Here is a 12156-nt window from a genome sequence, read left to right on the forward strand (position 1 = left end):
TAACTGACTCTTCTCCCAAGCAAGATAAAAGCTCTTTAACCTAAGAGCCACATTTCACAGAGAAGCAAGACAACAAGTAATTAAGACTCTAAACCCACATCACCTCGGTTTGAATTCAGGCTTTACTGGGTGACTACACACTAGCTACTTAAATTTCCTGTGCCTTAATTTCCTTATCTATAAAATACAGATAATAATGGTAATCTATTTTATGAGATTATTATGATAACTGACATAATATTTACAAAGTGACTGGAAAAACATGTTATATATAGTAAAACACTGCATAAATGTTTATCAAATAAATAGAAAAATATAGGTGGTATGTTCTCTAAAGTCACTACTTTAAAGCAAAGGAGCACAAATCTTGATTCTCACACTATGAAAGATGCAGGAAAATTATCTTTTAATGAACAACCACAGATTCACCTCTTCCATTACAGACTTACTTCAAGGCATCTACCCATAGACAACAGTAAATTTCCCTTCTCTGTGGGGAGAGGGAAGAATTAAAATCTTTAAAGGGAAGTGATTCCACTGCAATCATCCAAGAGAATCTTATAATAGCCATGCCCATGGCATGCGGAAATTCTCAGTCTAGGGATTGAAACCGAGCCATAGCTGTAACCAGAGCCAGAGCGGTGACAGTGGCAGATCCTTAATACAGTGAGTCACTAGGGAACCCCAAGAATTTTTAATCTAACTATGATTGAGTCATCAAGAGATTGGAGAGGACATCTCTGAAAAGATAAGCATGAAATGAAAATGCAAGTGGGCAAACATTATCTACCTGACAAACATTCTCCTTGAGTGCAGCGCCTCCTCCTCGTTCACCCTGCAGTTTTTTGGATGCAGGCATCCCATGGTCATTTTCTACACCCTCCTCAATGGTCTCCTTGGGGCTTGCAGCTGTCCTGTGTGCCATCAGTTCTCCCTTGCAGAAAAAAAATAATATCCCACATCTGTATTATTGATGTCTCCTCCATTTGACCCCCTCCCTCTGAGCTGCTATTTGTCTAGCCATTAAGCACTTACAGATGTTCAGCCAATCACGCGGGCGGACTGCATGCAATGTTAGTTCTAACCCTGCTGTGATTGGGCGGGTAGTGGGCGCCTCATGCCCTGCCACTAACTGCTCTGAGGCTGTTCCACTGGAACTTTTTGAGCTGTTCCATTTTAAGGTTTCACTAAGGGAGAGAAAACATTCTTAAGTTTATTTGATTACTTATTTGTCCTTCCAAGATCAGTGTTTCCTAAATAATGCCCCCCTTGGGCATTCTATTCAAATTATCCTGGAAAGAAACACTCTGTATCATCGCTTGTGACGCTAACCTGACCTGTTCTAGTTCATTTTTAATCTGAGTTGGAAACCTAGGGATAGCATCAATGACTACACTGATGCTCTGCAAGGAAATGGCTGTAAATCTATCTTTGTTTCCTAAAAGTTGTTGTTTATAAACATTACTTTAAAATTAAGCAGTTGGTGGTCTCGATAAATAGGCAAATGAATTTTTCCCCTAATTGTAGCAGCCTCAAATTTTAAAGGGTACTATCCAAATTCATGTGGATCATATAATGCTCTCTGGCTTTAGAACAAATTTACTTCATAATGTAACAGTGATGTGTTTCATCTGATACCTAGAGCATGGGGTGTGACCTTTTAAAAAAGATCATACCCATAGATGCCATTCATGCTTTGACTTATTTCTACTAGAATCAGGGTCTCCTTTTTCTGCAGGATTCCGTATCACTACTAGCTGTTTCAATATAATACCATTTTAGGTAATCTTAAGGGAAAGAGGGATATGGACTCTACTATGAAAAGCAGCTTCACTTTGGAAGGTCGAAAGATGAAGAACTGAGTAATACCTCGGAGCTTGGAGGTTCTTTTGATGAGCTGTCATTTTTCACTTTTTTGCAATGCATCTTGACTGTAGCATGTCTCTGTCGTTTTCGCTTCCTTGGTTTATCAAATAGCTTGGTAGCACCTATGACAGGAATAAAGGTATTACCTGAAGGCTGATCATGCACATGTCCAATAACTCCTATCCTCAACTAAAAGGCATTTCATAGAATTACGGAATGTTAGAGTAAAAACCAATCTTAAAACCCATTTAACTCTCCAACTTTATTTTGTTTTTAGGGCTACAGGTGTGGCATATGCAAGTTCTCATGTTAGGGGACAAATCGGGAGATAGAGCTGCTGGCCTCTGCCACGACCACAGCAACCTGGGATCCAAGCCGCATCTGGGACCTAGACCACAGCTCATGGCAACGTCAGATCCTTAACCCACTGAGTGGAGCCAGGGATAGAACCCGAAAATTCATGGATATTAGTTGGGTTTGTTTCCACTAAGCCACAACAGGAACTCCTCATTCACCAACTCTATAGATGGGAAAACAAGGGCAGAGAAAAAAAGGGACTTACCCTGAGTATATAACTAGTTCAGGAAATGGTCACACATATAAAATCTGCCTCACACAGATTAAATGACAACTGTATAGGTTATTTATTTTTGGCTATGCCACAGCGTGGAGAAGTTCCTGGGCCAGGAATTAAACTCACACCATAGCAGATACCAAACTGACAGCAGTGACAACACCAGATCCTCAACTTAACCCACTAGGCTACCAGGAAGGTCTCTGTATAGGTTATTAAAGCAATTTCATTTCACATGAAATGAAAAATTTTTATATCACATGACTGAAATGAAAGACTTTCTAGTTCCAGGAAGAATTTCGATATCCTATAGATGAGGAGGAAATGCATTTAATAGTCAGGAAAAGACACTAAAACCTGGCCTAAAATTAAATACAATAAATTATATCACTTTCTGGCTTAAAGAAATAAAAACAGATTCAAAACCAAGAAGGCAATGATGTAGTTTAGAGAAATACCTAATAAGAAAATTGAGAAGCTCATTTTCCTCTATTGATCCTAACACTTTCTAATTTCAGCATAAATTTACGAATGAATTAATATAATTTTCTAATGTTGTGTAGTTTTAGGAAGCATATATTGGGCAAACAAGTCTTAGAATTTGCAATTTCACTGGTCACGCTTAGTAACTTTTCTTGTTAACTGACAAGGTATATGTAACACTTAGTTTTGCAATACATTTTTTTAAACTCTCAAAAATACTTACCTCCAGCAAACTCTTTAGAACGAGATGTAGCACATGATTCAGTAATGTCATTCTCCAAGTGACCAGCTTCATAACACTACAAATAAGTAAAATGCATCATGTTTTACAAAGGAATAGAAAATAAACCCTTCATATTATGTGCCAAAAGCTGTCTGTCTATTGTATACATAAGAATTTTGACTGATTTCAATAAAATGTCTTTTCCTCAAAGAGTAATATTCTTTATCATGACTGTAAATCAAAATTTAGTGGTAACGAAAATCAATATAATGGGTGCTGTTCTTGAAATGAAGTTCCCAAAGTTTGAGGTCAAAAAAAAGAAAATGCAGCTGTGAATCTGAGTGTTCATTATATACATTAATAAATCTTAAGACTACAGTTTCCTTACATTCAATGTAGATCAGAGTCTTAGAAAGTCAAATAAAATGAAGGAGCAAATATTAGGTATCTATTTAAATGGAACAAAAGACTAGTAGGCAAACCCACAAAAGAGATTCACATAATTTAAAGGAAAATACAATTTACTATATGTTTAGTCTCTTCAGGGCTGCACCAACGGCATACGGAGGTTCCTGGGCTAAGGGTCAAATTGGAGCTGTAGCTGCTGGCTTACGCCACAGGAATGTGGGATATGAGCCATGTCACCACAACTCACAGCAATGCCAGATCCTTAACCCACTGAGCAAGGCCAGGGATCGAACCTACGTTGTCATGGATGCTAGTCAGATTCATTTCCACTTAGGCACTGTGGGAACTCCCACCACCTTGGTTACTTAGATAACCAATTTATACGTCATTGTTTAACACTCACAGAAAAGCTGTGATGCAAAAACAGTAAGAATGTTTCTCAAACTAGGATTAGAGAACAATATAGAAAATATTCTCATTTCTGATGTCATCAATTTTCGTGAATTAAAATAGAAACAGTATACGTGCGTGCATGCACATACGCATACACACACACACACACACACACAGACACAGAAAAATCACACTACATGCATAGGAATCCATCTGCTCTGCCTGGAATTAAAAAGGACCGCAGAACATTGTAAGTGCCTTGGAACACATAACAAATATTACAGTAACTTAATTTTATGCGTAAGCTGGTATGAATATGCATTAAGCTAGTGCACTTTTTTTTTTTCGCTTTTTTATTTAGGGCCACACCTACCACATGTGGAAACTGTGGGTCGAATTGGAGCTAACTACCTCAACAGAAAATCAATGATTAATCCACTTATAGACAGGGGGTGGCCTGCCCAGAATTCCATGAGTGTAATCCATCCCACAGATGGAGATGGAGTTGAATCATGGTTTCAACCTGATGACGGAATATACTTCAGAGTAACCAGGACTTTAGGGAGTCCCCATCATGGCTGGATGGTTAACAAATCCGACTAGCATCCACGAGGATGCAAGTTTGATCCCTGGCCTCACCCAGTAGGTTAAGATCCAGCATTGCCATAAGCTGTGGTATAGGTCACAGACACAGCTCGAATCCCGAATTATGTGGCTGTGGTGTGGCACAGGCCAGTGTTAACAGCTCCGATTCAACCCCTACCCTGGGAACCTCCGTATGCAGCAGGTACAGCCCTAAAACAAAACAAAACAAAACAAAACAAAACAGAGTAACCAGGACTTTAACTGTGAAGCTGACTAGATCAGATGGCAGAACTAACTTCTAAGACAGAAAAGAGGTCACTTTTCTCCAGTATGGATCTAGTTATTACCAATAATCCTGTTTTCTTCTAGTTCTAATGCCAAATCTAATGCCTAACTCTGTAGCAAAAAAAGCTAAAATTCTACAGTGGCTGAGTTATTAATTATACCTAATACTTAAAGCGACCAAAATTATGAGAGATAGAGAATTGGCACTGTTAGAGATCTCTGACAAATGGTGCTGAAACAATTGGACATCCACTTCAAAACTCTTATCTCAAAAACTCAAGATATATATATCAAATCCACACCAGATAACTCCTAAAAGAAAACATGGAAAGTACATCTCTGTGCCCATGCGGTAGGCAAATATTTCTTGACATGTATAAAATATAAATCACAAAGAAAAAAAACCTTTAAAAATTCCTTCACATTAAAGACATAACTAAGAAATGAATAGGTAAGCATCAGAGTGCGAACAATATCTGACAAAGGACTCATACCCCAAATATAAAAAGTACTCTTAAAAAAGAAATGATAAAAAAGATGAATAATCCAATAAAAAAACATAAGTGTGCTTAAATAGTTGTTTTACAAGATAAGATACATGAATGGCCAGTAAGCACATACATTAGGGAAAAGCAAATTAAAACCATAATTAAATGTTATTTCACATCCACCAGAATGGCTAAATTTAAAATGACTGACAGGAGTTCCTGCTGTGGAGCAGTGGGTTAAAAATCTGACTGCAGCAGTCTGAGTCACTGGAGAGGCATGGGTTCGATCCCTGGCCCAGTGCAGTGGGTTAAAAAGGATCTGGTGTTACTGAAACTGTGGCGTAGGTCACAGCTGCAGCTTGAATTCAATCCTTGACCCAGGAACTTCCATATGCCATGGGTGCGGTCGTAAAATTAAATGAATTAAATAAATATACATATATAATGACTGACAAACCAAGTGTTATTAAAGACATGGATCAACTGGAACTCTGATATACTGCTGGTGGAAATGTGAAGTTTCATAACCACTTCGGAGAAGTGTTTTGCTGTTTCTTTAAAAAGGAAATATTCATGAGCCAGCAATCCAACCCCTAAGTATATACTAAGAGAAACGAAAATATATGTACCCAAAAAGACTTAAGAGAGAATATCAACACCAGCCTTATGATTAACAGCCCAAAATGAAAAAAACTCAAAAATGCATCAAGGGGAGAAAGGACAAGCAGGTTGTACATGGAATACCATTCAGCAATAAAAGAAAATGAACTACTTAAAGTGCATCCTTTTGGATGTTTCTCAAATCCATGAGCTGAATAGAAGAAGCCAGTTAACAAAAACAATATACACAACATTCAAGAACAAGCAAAACGAGTTCCCATGTGGCTCAGCGGGTTAAGTAAGAACCCAACATAGTCCTTGAGGGTGTGGGTTCAATCCCTGGCCTCACTCAGTGGGTTTAGGATCTGGTGTTGCCATGGCTATGGCATAGGTCAGCAGCTGCAGTTTTGATTCTACCTCTAGCCCAGGAACTTCCATATGCCACAGGTTCAGGCATTTAAAAAAAAAAAAAAAAAAAAAAAATTTTAAAAGAAGGAGTTCCTGTCATAGCTCAGCAGTTGACCAACCCAACTGGCATATGTGAGGATTCAGGTTTGATCCCTGGTCTTGCTCAGTGGGTTAAGGAACCAGCATGGCCATGAACTGTGGTGTAGATTACAGATCCCAAGATGCTGTGGCTCTGGCGTAGGCCAGTGGCTACAACTCTGATTGACCCCTAGCCTGGGACCCTCCATAGGCCTCGAGTGTGGCCCTAAAAAGACAAAACAACAAAAAAAAAACAAAACAAAACAAAACAAAAGGAGCTCCAGTCATGGCTCAGTGGAAACAAATCCGACCAGGAACCATGAAGTTTCAGGTTCGATCCCTAGCCTCATTCAGTGGGTTAAGGATTCTGGGCATTGCCGTGAGCTGTAGTGTAGACTGCAGACGAGGCTCGGATCTGGCGTTGCTGTGGCTGTGCTATAGGCCAACAACTATAGCTCTGATTTGACCCCTAGCCTGGGAACTTCCATATGCCGTAAGTGCGACCTTAAAATAAAAAAAGTTACAAAACAACAAGCAAAACTAATCTATAGTGACAAATGTTAGAAAGTTTTGCCTCTGGAAGAGAGGAGAATGGAAAACTGAATGAAAAGGACAGAAGAGAACTTTGGGGGGTGATGGATATAGTGCACACTTAGTTTGGGTGGTACCTATGTGGTATATACAATTGTCTAGAGCCATTAAACAGAACAATTAAGATTTGTGCATTTTGGAGTTTTCGTCGTGGTGCAGTGGTTAACGAATCCAACTAGGAACCATGAGGTTGCGGGTTCGATCCCTGCCCTTGCTCAGTGGGTTGGCGATCCAGCGTTGCCGTGAGCTGTGGTGTAGGTCACAGACACGGCTCGGATCCCACGTTGCTGTGGCTCTGGTGTAGGATGGCAGCTACAGCTCTGATTCGACCCCTAGACTGGGAACCTCCATATGCCGCGGGAGTGGCCCTAGAAAAGGCAAAAAAAAAAAAAAAAAAAAAAAAAAAAAAAAAAAAAGATTTGTGCATTTTATTGGCACAATTTAAATCTCAACTTAAAAAGAGTTCTGGGATACAACTGCATATATAAACTAAAATTAAGTACATCTACTAAATCATGCTTTTTATCCCCTCAGGAAAAAAAATTAACCCACAAATGTGACAAATTAAATTTCACATTAGAGGAAGTTCCCGTTGTGGTGCAGCAGAAACAAATTTGACTAGGAACCATGAGGTTGCGGGTTCGATCCCTGGCCTCATTCAGTAGGTTAAGGATCCAGGCGTTGCCATGAGCTGTGGTGTAGGTCGCAGACGTGGCTCGATCTGGCGTTGTTGTGACTGTGGTGTAGGCTGACAGCTACAGCTGCAATTGGACCCCTAGCTTGGGAACCTCCATAGGCCTAGGGTGTGGTCCCAAAAAGACAAAAAGAAAAAAAAAAGAAAACTGCATTTGACAGAGCAAGGTTTTGCAAATTACCACTATCTAAAAAAATTTTTAATACAATTTTAAAAGGTTATACTCCATTTAGTTATTATAAAACAAATTAACCATTTTTTATATAGCCGAGTCTCAAAACATTGAAGACTCATCTTATTTCTTCAAATTATTCACTTACGTATGTCAATTAAAGCTCCATAAATCTGGGGAGGGGAAGAATCTTTCACTTACTTGACCTGAATTCTTACTTTTATTGAAATTTGGATTGTCTTCCCTCTAGCAGTAAGAACAACCAACCTCCCATGACCCACCCTGTACAATACCGCAAAATTTATCATCTGATTGCAAATGTCCCTTTCATGTACAAAACATTCAACTAAATCACAGCTTCCCTGGTTCTTTCCATCTACCTCTTTCAACAATATGCAGAGTGGCTAAGATCTGAATAGTACAAAGCCAGGAGAGAAAGTACTGCAGAAGATTATCACAGCCTTATTAGAGTGAATGTAAAGTACAATGAAAGGATAATGAGTTGGAGACATATTGTCACTGAAGGTTGTACAAACTGAAGACAGAATTCAGAGAATAAGAGATGAATCTAAGAACAACTGAAAGTCCATGTCATAAAACTGCTTTGAGAAGAATAAAAGGATTAAAGTACATAATGTGGCTTTTTAAATAAGGTAAAAAACTAATTAAATTTTACACTTACATAGAAATCCAGTTGTGTGAATATCTAACAAAGAAACTAGGGCCCTTAATATAGAATTAAAGAAGTTTGCTGGAGTTCCCATCATGGCGCAGTGGTTAACAAATCCGACTAGGAACCATGAGGTTGCGGGTTTGATCCCTGCCCTTGCTCAGTGGGTTAACAATCCTGCATTGCTGTGGCTCTGGCGTAGGCTGGCGGCTACAGCTCCAATTAGACCCCTAGCCTGGGAACCTCCATATGCCTCGGGATCAGCCCAAGAAATGGCAAAAAGACAAAAAAAAAAAAAAAAAAAAAAAAAAGTTTGCTACAGCTAAGGAAATTTTCTAAATACTCAATTTTATTTCTGATATGATTACAATATGCATTTTTTCTTTAAAGAAAAAAGTATTTTTATTTTTTTTGTTGCTTTTTAGGGCTGTACCCAAGGCATACTGAAGTTTCCAGGCTAGGGGTTGAATCGGAACTGTAGCTGCCAGCCTATGCCACAGCCACAGCAACACCAGATCCAAGCAATGTCTGTGACCTACACAACAGCTCACGGCAAAGCCGGATCCCTGACCCAGGAGCGAGGCCAGGGATCTAACCCGCATCCTCAAGGATACTAGTCAGATTTTTTTCTGCTGCACCACAAGGGGAACTCTGAAAAAAGTGCTTTTAAATAGGAAATCTATGCAATGTACAACCTGAATTTCTAACATATGCCCTAAGTCACTCCTCAAAGATAGAAGTAGAATGTGTCTTAAGGTATCAATATCCAGCTATCACCCATTAGAGAAATAGAAAATAATTTTTTATTTCCAACCACAATTTAATGATGCCTTCTTGGGTAATTAAAACCATGACTGCAAAACTTAACAAATGTTTCTGCCTCAATTATTGCTGAGCTCAATTATTCCTGAGGTGTTATGCAGACAGGACCATGGTTTGTGGCTAAAAAGTAAAGTAGAAGTCATGTAAGGGGTTTTGAGCCCAGAAAAGAAATTATAACAATAACAAACTTTACTCAAACTCAAAAGCTTTTTTCAGTCTCCTTCTTAGGGCCACACCCACAGCATATGAAGTTTCCCCGGCTAGAGGTCAAATGGGAGCTACAGCTGCCAGCCTCCAGCACGGCCACAGCAATGCTGGATCCGAGCCACATCTGGGACTAAGCATCTGCTGAAGCTTGCAGCAATGCTGGAGAGCCTCAACCCACTACGTGAGGCCAGGATTCAAACCCACATCCTCATGGATACTAGTTGGAGTCTTAACTAGCGCGAACTACTTTTTTCATTTTCATTTAAAAAGAAAATCTAAAACCAACTGATAGACATGTCCACACAATGCAAAATGTAGGATCTCATAGATCAACCAAGTATACTCTGACATTTATAATTTCCACATATATGTGCATTCATGGTATAAGTATTAGTAAAAGATTTATTTTTAAAATCTCCTATTTATTGGTTCAACCCTATTTTAGAATTGACTAAAATAACATACCTTTTTAGGAAGGCCAAGATCCCCTTTCTTGGGCATAAATCCAGGGTCTAAATCATTGGATTCAAGAAGTTTCTTAGTTGGTTTTCTCTGACGCTTACTTTCATAATTTCCTGAAATGCATGTATCTTTTCATTAGATGATTTATAAACTGGGCATAAGCTAATTAAAAAAAAACACCTATATGGCACGCAAAAATTATTCATTATATTTTTTAAATGTTTTTCTCCTCATCTTATGGGGGGGAGGCACAGGGTAAAAATTTATTTACTCTAAAATATTAGTTAACAATAAACAAGAAAATAGCTCTCATTAGACATAAACTAATGTGAGGATATTCTTATGTCAGCATATACGTGTGTGTGTGTATATGTATTTATATAAACATACACACACACACACACACACACACACACACTCTCTCTCTCTCTCTCAAGGAGAAATCAAAAGGGCAAAACTGCCTTTAGAGGAACTAACTGGTGGTAAGAATTAAAGAAGAAGTGAAGTAAAGTAGAACCTGAATTCTGGGCATAAAATGGACCAGGATTAGAATTTTTGTTCTGCTCCTAAAGAAATAAAAGACATTTATTTTGTAGGACTGCTCTTAAGAATTATATAAAAGCGCCTAATAATAGAGTTTGGCGCATAATGGGCAATGAGATTATAAGTATTTTTATTATTCTTTTATTTTTCTTTATCAGCCATACCTGTGGCATATGGAAGTTCTTGGGCCAGGGATTGAATCCGAGCTGCAGCTGCAACCTATGCCACAGCTGAAGCAACGCGAGGTCCTTAACCCACTGTGTGGTACAGGGTATGGAACTCACAACACCAGAGACAATGCTAGATCCTTAACCCACTGCATCATAGTGGGAACTCCTCTTTATTATTCTTTTTGATTCTGCCTTATTTGATTACAAAATTGGGACACCTTTTGTCTTTTGGCCATGCCTGTGGCATGTGAAGTTCCCAGGCCAGGGATCAGACCCAAGCCACAGCAGTGACAATACCAGATCCTTAACCTACTGTACCACCAGGTAATTCCTGGGATACCTTTTTAAGAAATAACATCACAAGCTATTGTTGGGAATGTAAAAAAGTTATATCTGAAATTTTCCTTGGCTGACTACAATACTCAATAGTCAGAAGGTGAATCAGAGACAGTAACATTTAGATCCAGTTGTCACCAGGTGACATGTATACGAAGAATAGTAAAGTGGATTGGGGGAAGGTATTTAACTTCAAGGGAATATGTATACTTAGCTGCTTACTATCTATCAGGTAAATTTCATTATATATTACAATTTGCATTTTATACATGAGGAAACAGTGCAGAGGTTAAACAACCTTCCAAGTAACATACTGGTGAAGTAAGTATCTGAAGTATAACTTATGTGTTGACTTCACTAGTATGCAGTGCCCCTCCTCAAGACCCTGTTATCCTGTGTCTTGATTCACAGGCGTTGATTCAATCATGAAGAGCAATAACAGAATAAGGAGAATAGTTTCTTAAAAATATGTCTTAACAATGTACCACCAATTCATGGCTAGTAACTACATCCAATTAGCCAGTACTTTAGGGATTTCCCAGGATCAAAGTGGGGAGTTTTGTGCAGAGGTACACAATTGGCTTAACATACTAAAATCTCCTACTTCCTTTAATCATACCCACTACATACTGAGGCCCATCCCCATCTTACCTGGTGTTTTAACTAGCAATTCCTCAGACTCAAGGGCAGGCCGTGGAGAGACTTCCAGAGCCACAGGCACAGACAAGGTCAGCTGTGGCAACTCAGCATGTCCACCTCCAACTTCTGACTGAGCCAAAGGCCCTTCCAAAAACGGAGCCTCCCTTTCAAGAACTGGAGGCTCTTCTTTGGTTGAAATCAAAGAATTCTCCTCCACCTGTTTGTTCTGAGCACTAGATCGACATCGGGCTAAAAGGCTTTCCTCTTCACAGCGGGAACTTACCTAAGAGCAAAAAATAGAAATACAATCTGTAGGCCAAAGTTGCTTCAATGTAAGTGTCCAAAAGAATAATGCACTTAAAAAGGAATGAAATTCTGACAAATGCTACAAGTGGATAAAACGTGAAGACAATGTTAAGCTAATTGAAATAAATCAGACACAAAAGGATAAATACTGTA

At 38.9% G+C, this 12156-nt stretch overlaps 1 protein-coding gene across 14 annotated transcripts in view; it reads right to left on the minus strand.

Annotated features, from left to right (window-relative positions):
• NSD1 (nuclear receptor binding SET domain protein 1) overlaps window positions 1-12156 on the minus strand; it is a 161053-nt gene that overhangs the window by 51500 nt on the left and 97397 nt on the right. For all 14 annotated transcript variants that reach the window (XM_003123667.6, XM_021084400.1, XM_021084408.1 and 11 more), the window contains 5 exons: window positions 11710-11980; window positions 10013-10122; window positions 3147-3222; window positions 1870-1988; window positions 791-934 (listed from right to left, as the gene is read on the minus strand). In XM_003123667.6, the coding sequence (XP_003123715.5) occupies window positions 791-934; window positions 1870-1988; window positions 3147-3222; window positions 10013-10122; window positions 11710-11980 (720 nt within the window). The remainder of the gene's footprint in view (window positions 1-790; window positions 935-1869; window positions 1989-3146; window positions 3223-10012; window positions 10123-11709; window positions 11981-12156) is intronic.

The sequence above is a fragment of the Sus scrofa genome, chromosome 2, assembly GCF_000003025.6.
Source record: "Sus scrofa isolate TJ Tabasco breed Duroc chromosome 2, Sscrofa11.1, whole genome shotgun sequence".
Taxonomy (NCBI): Eukaryota; Metazoa; Chordata; class Mammalia; order Artiodactyla; family Suidae; genus Sus; species Sus scrofa.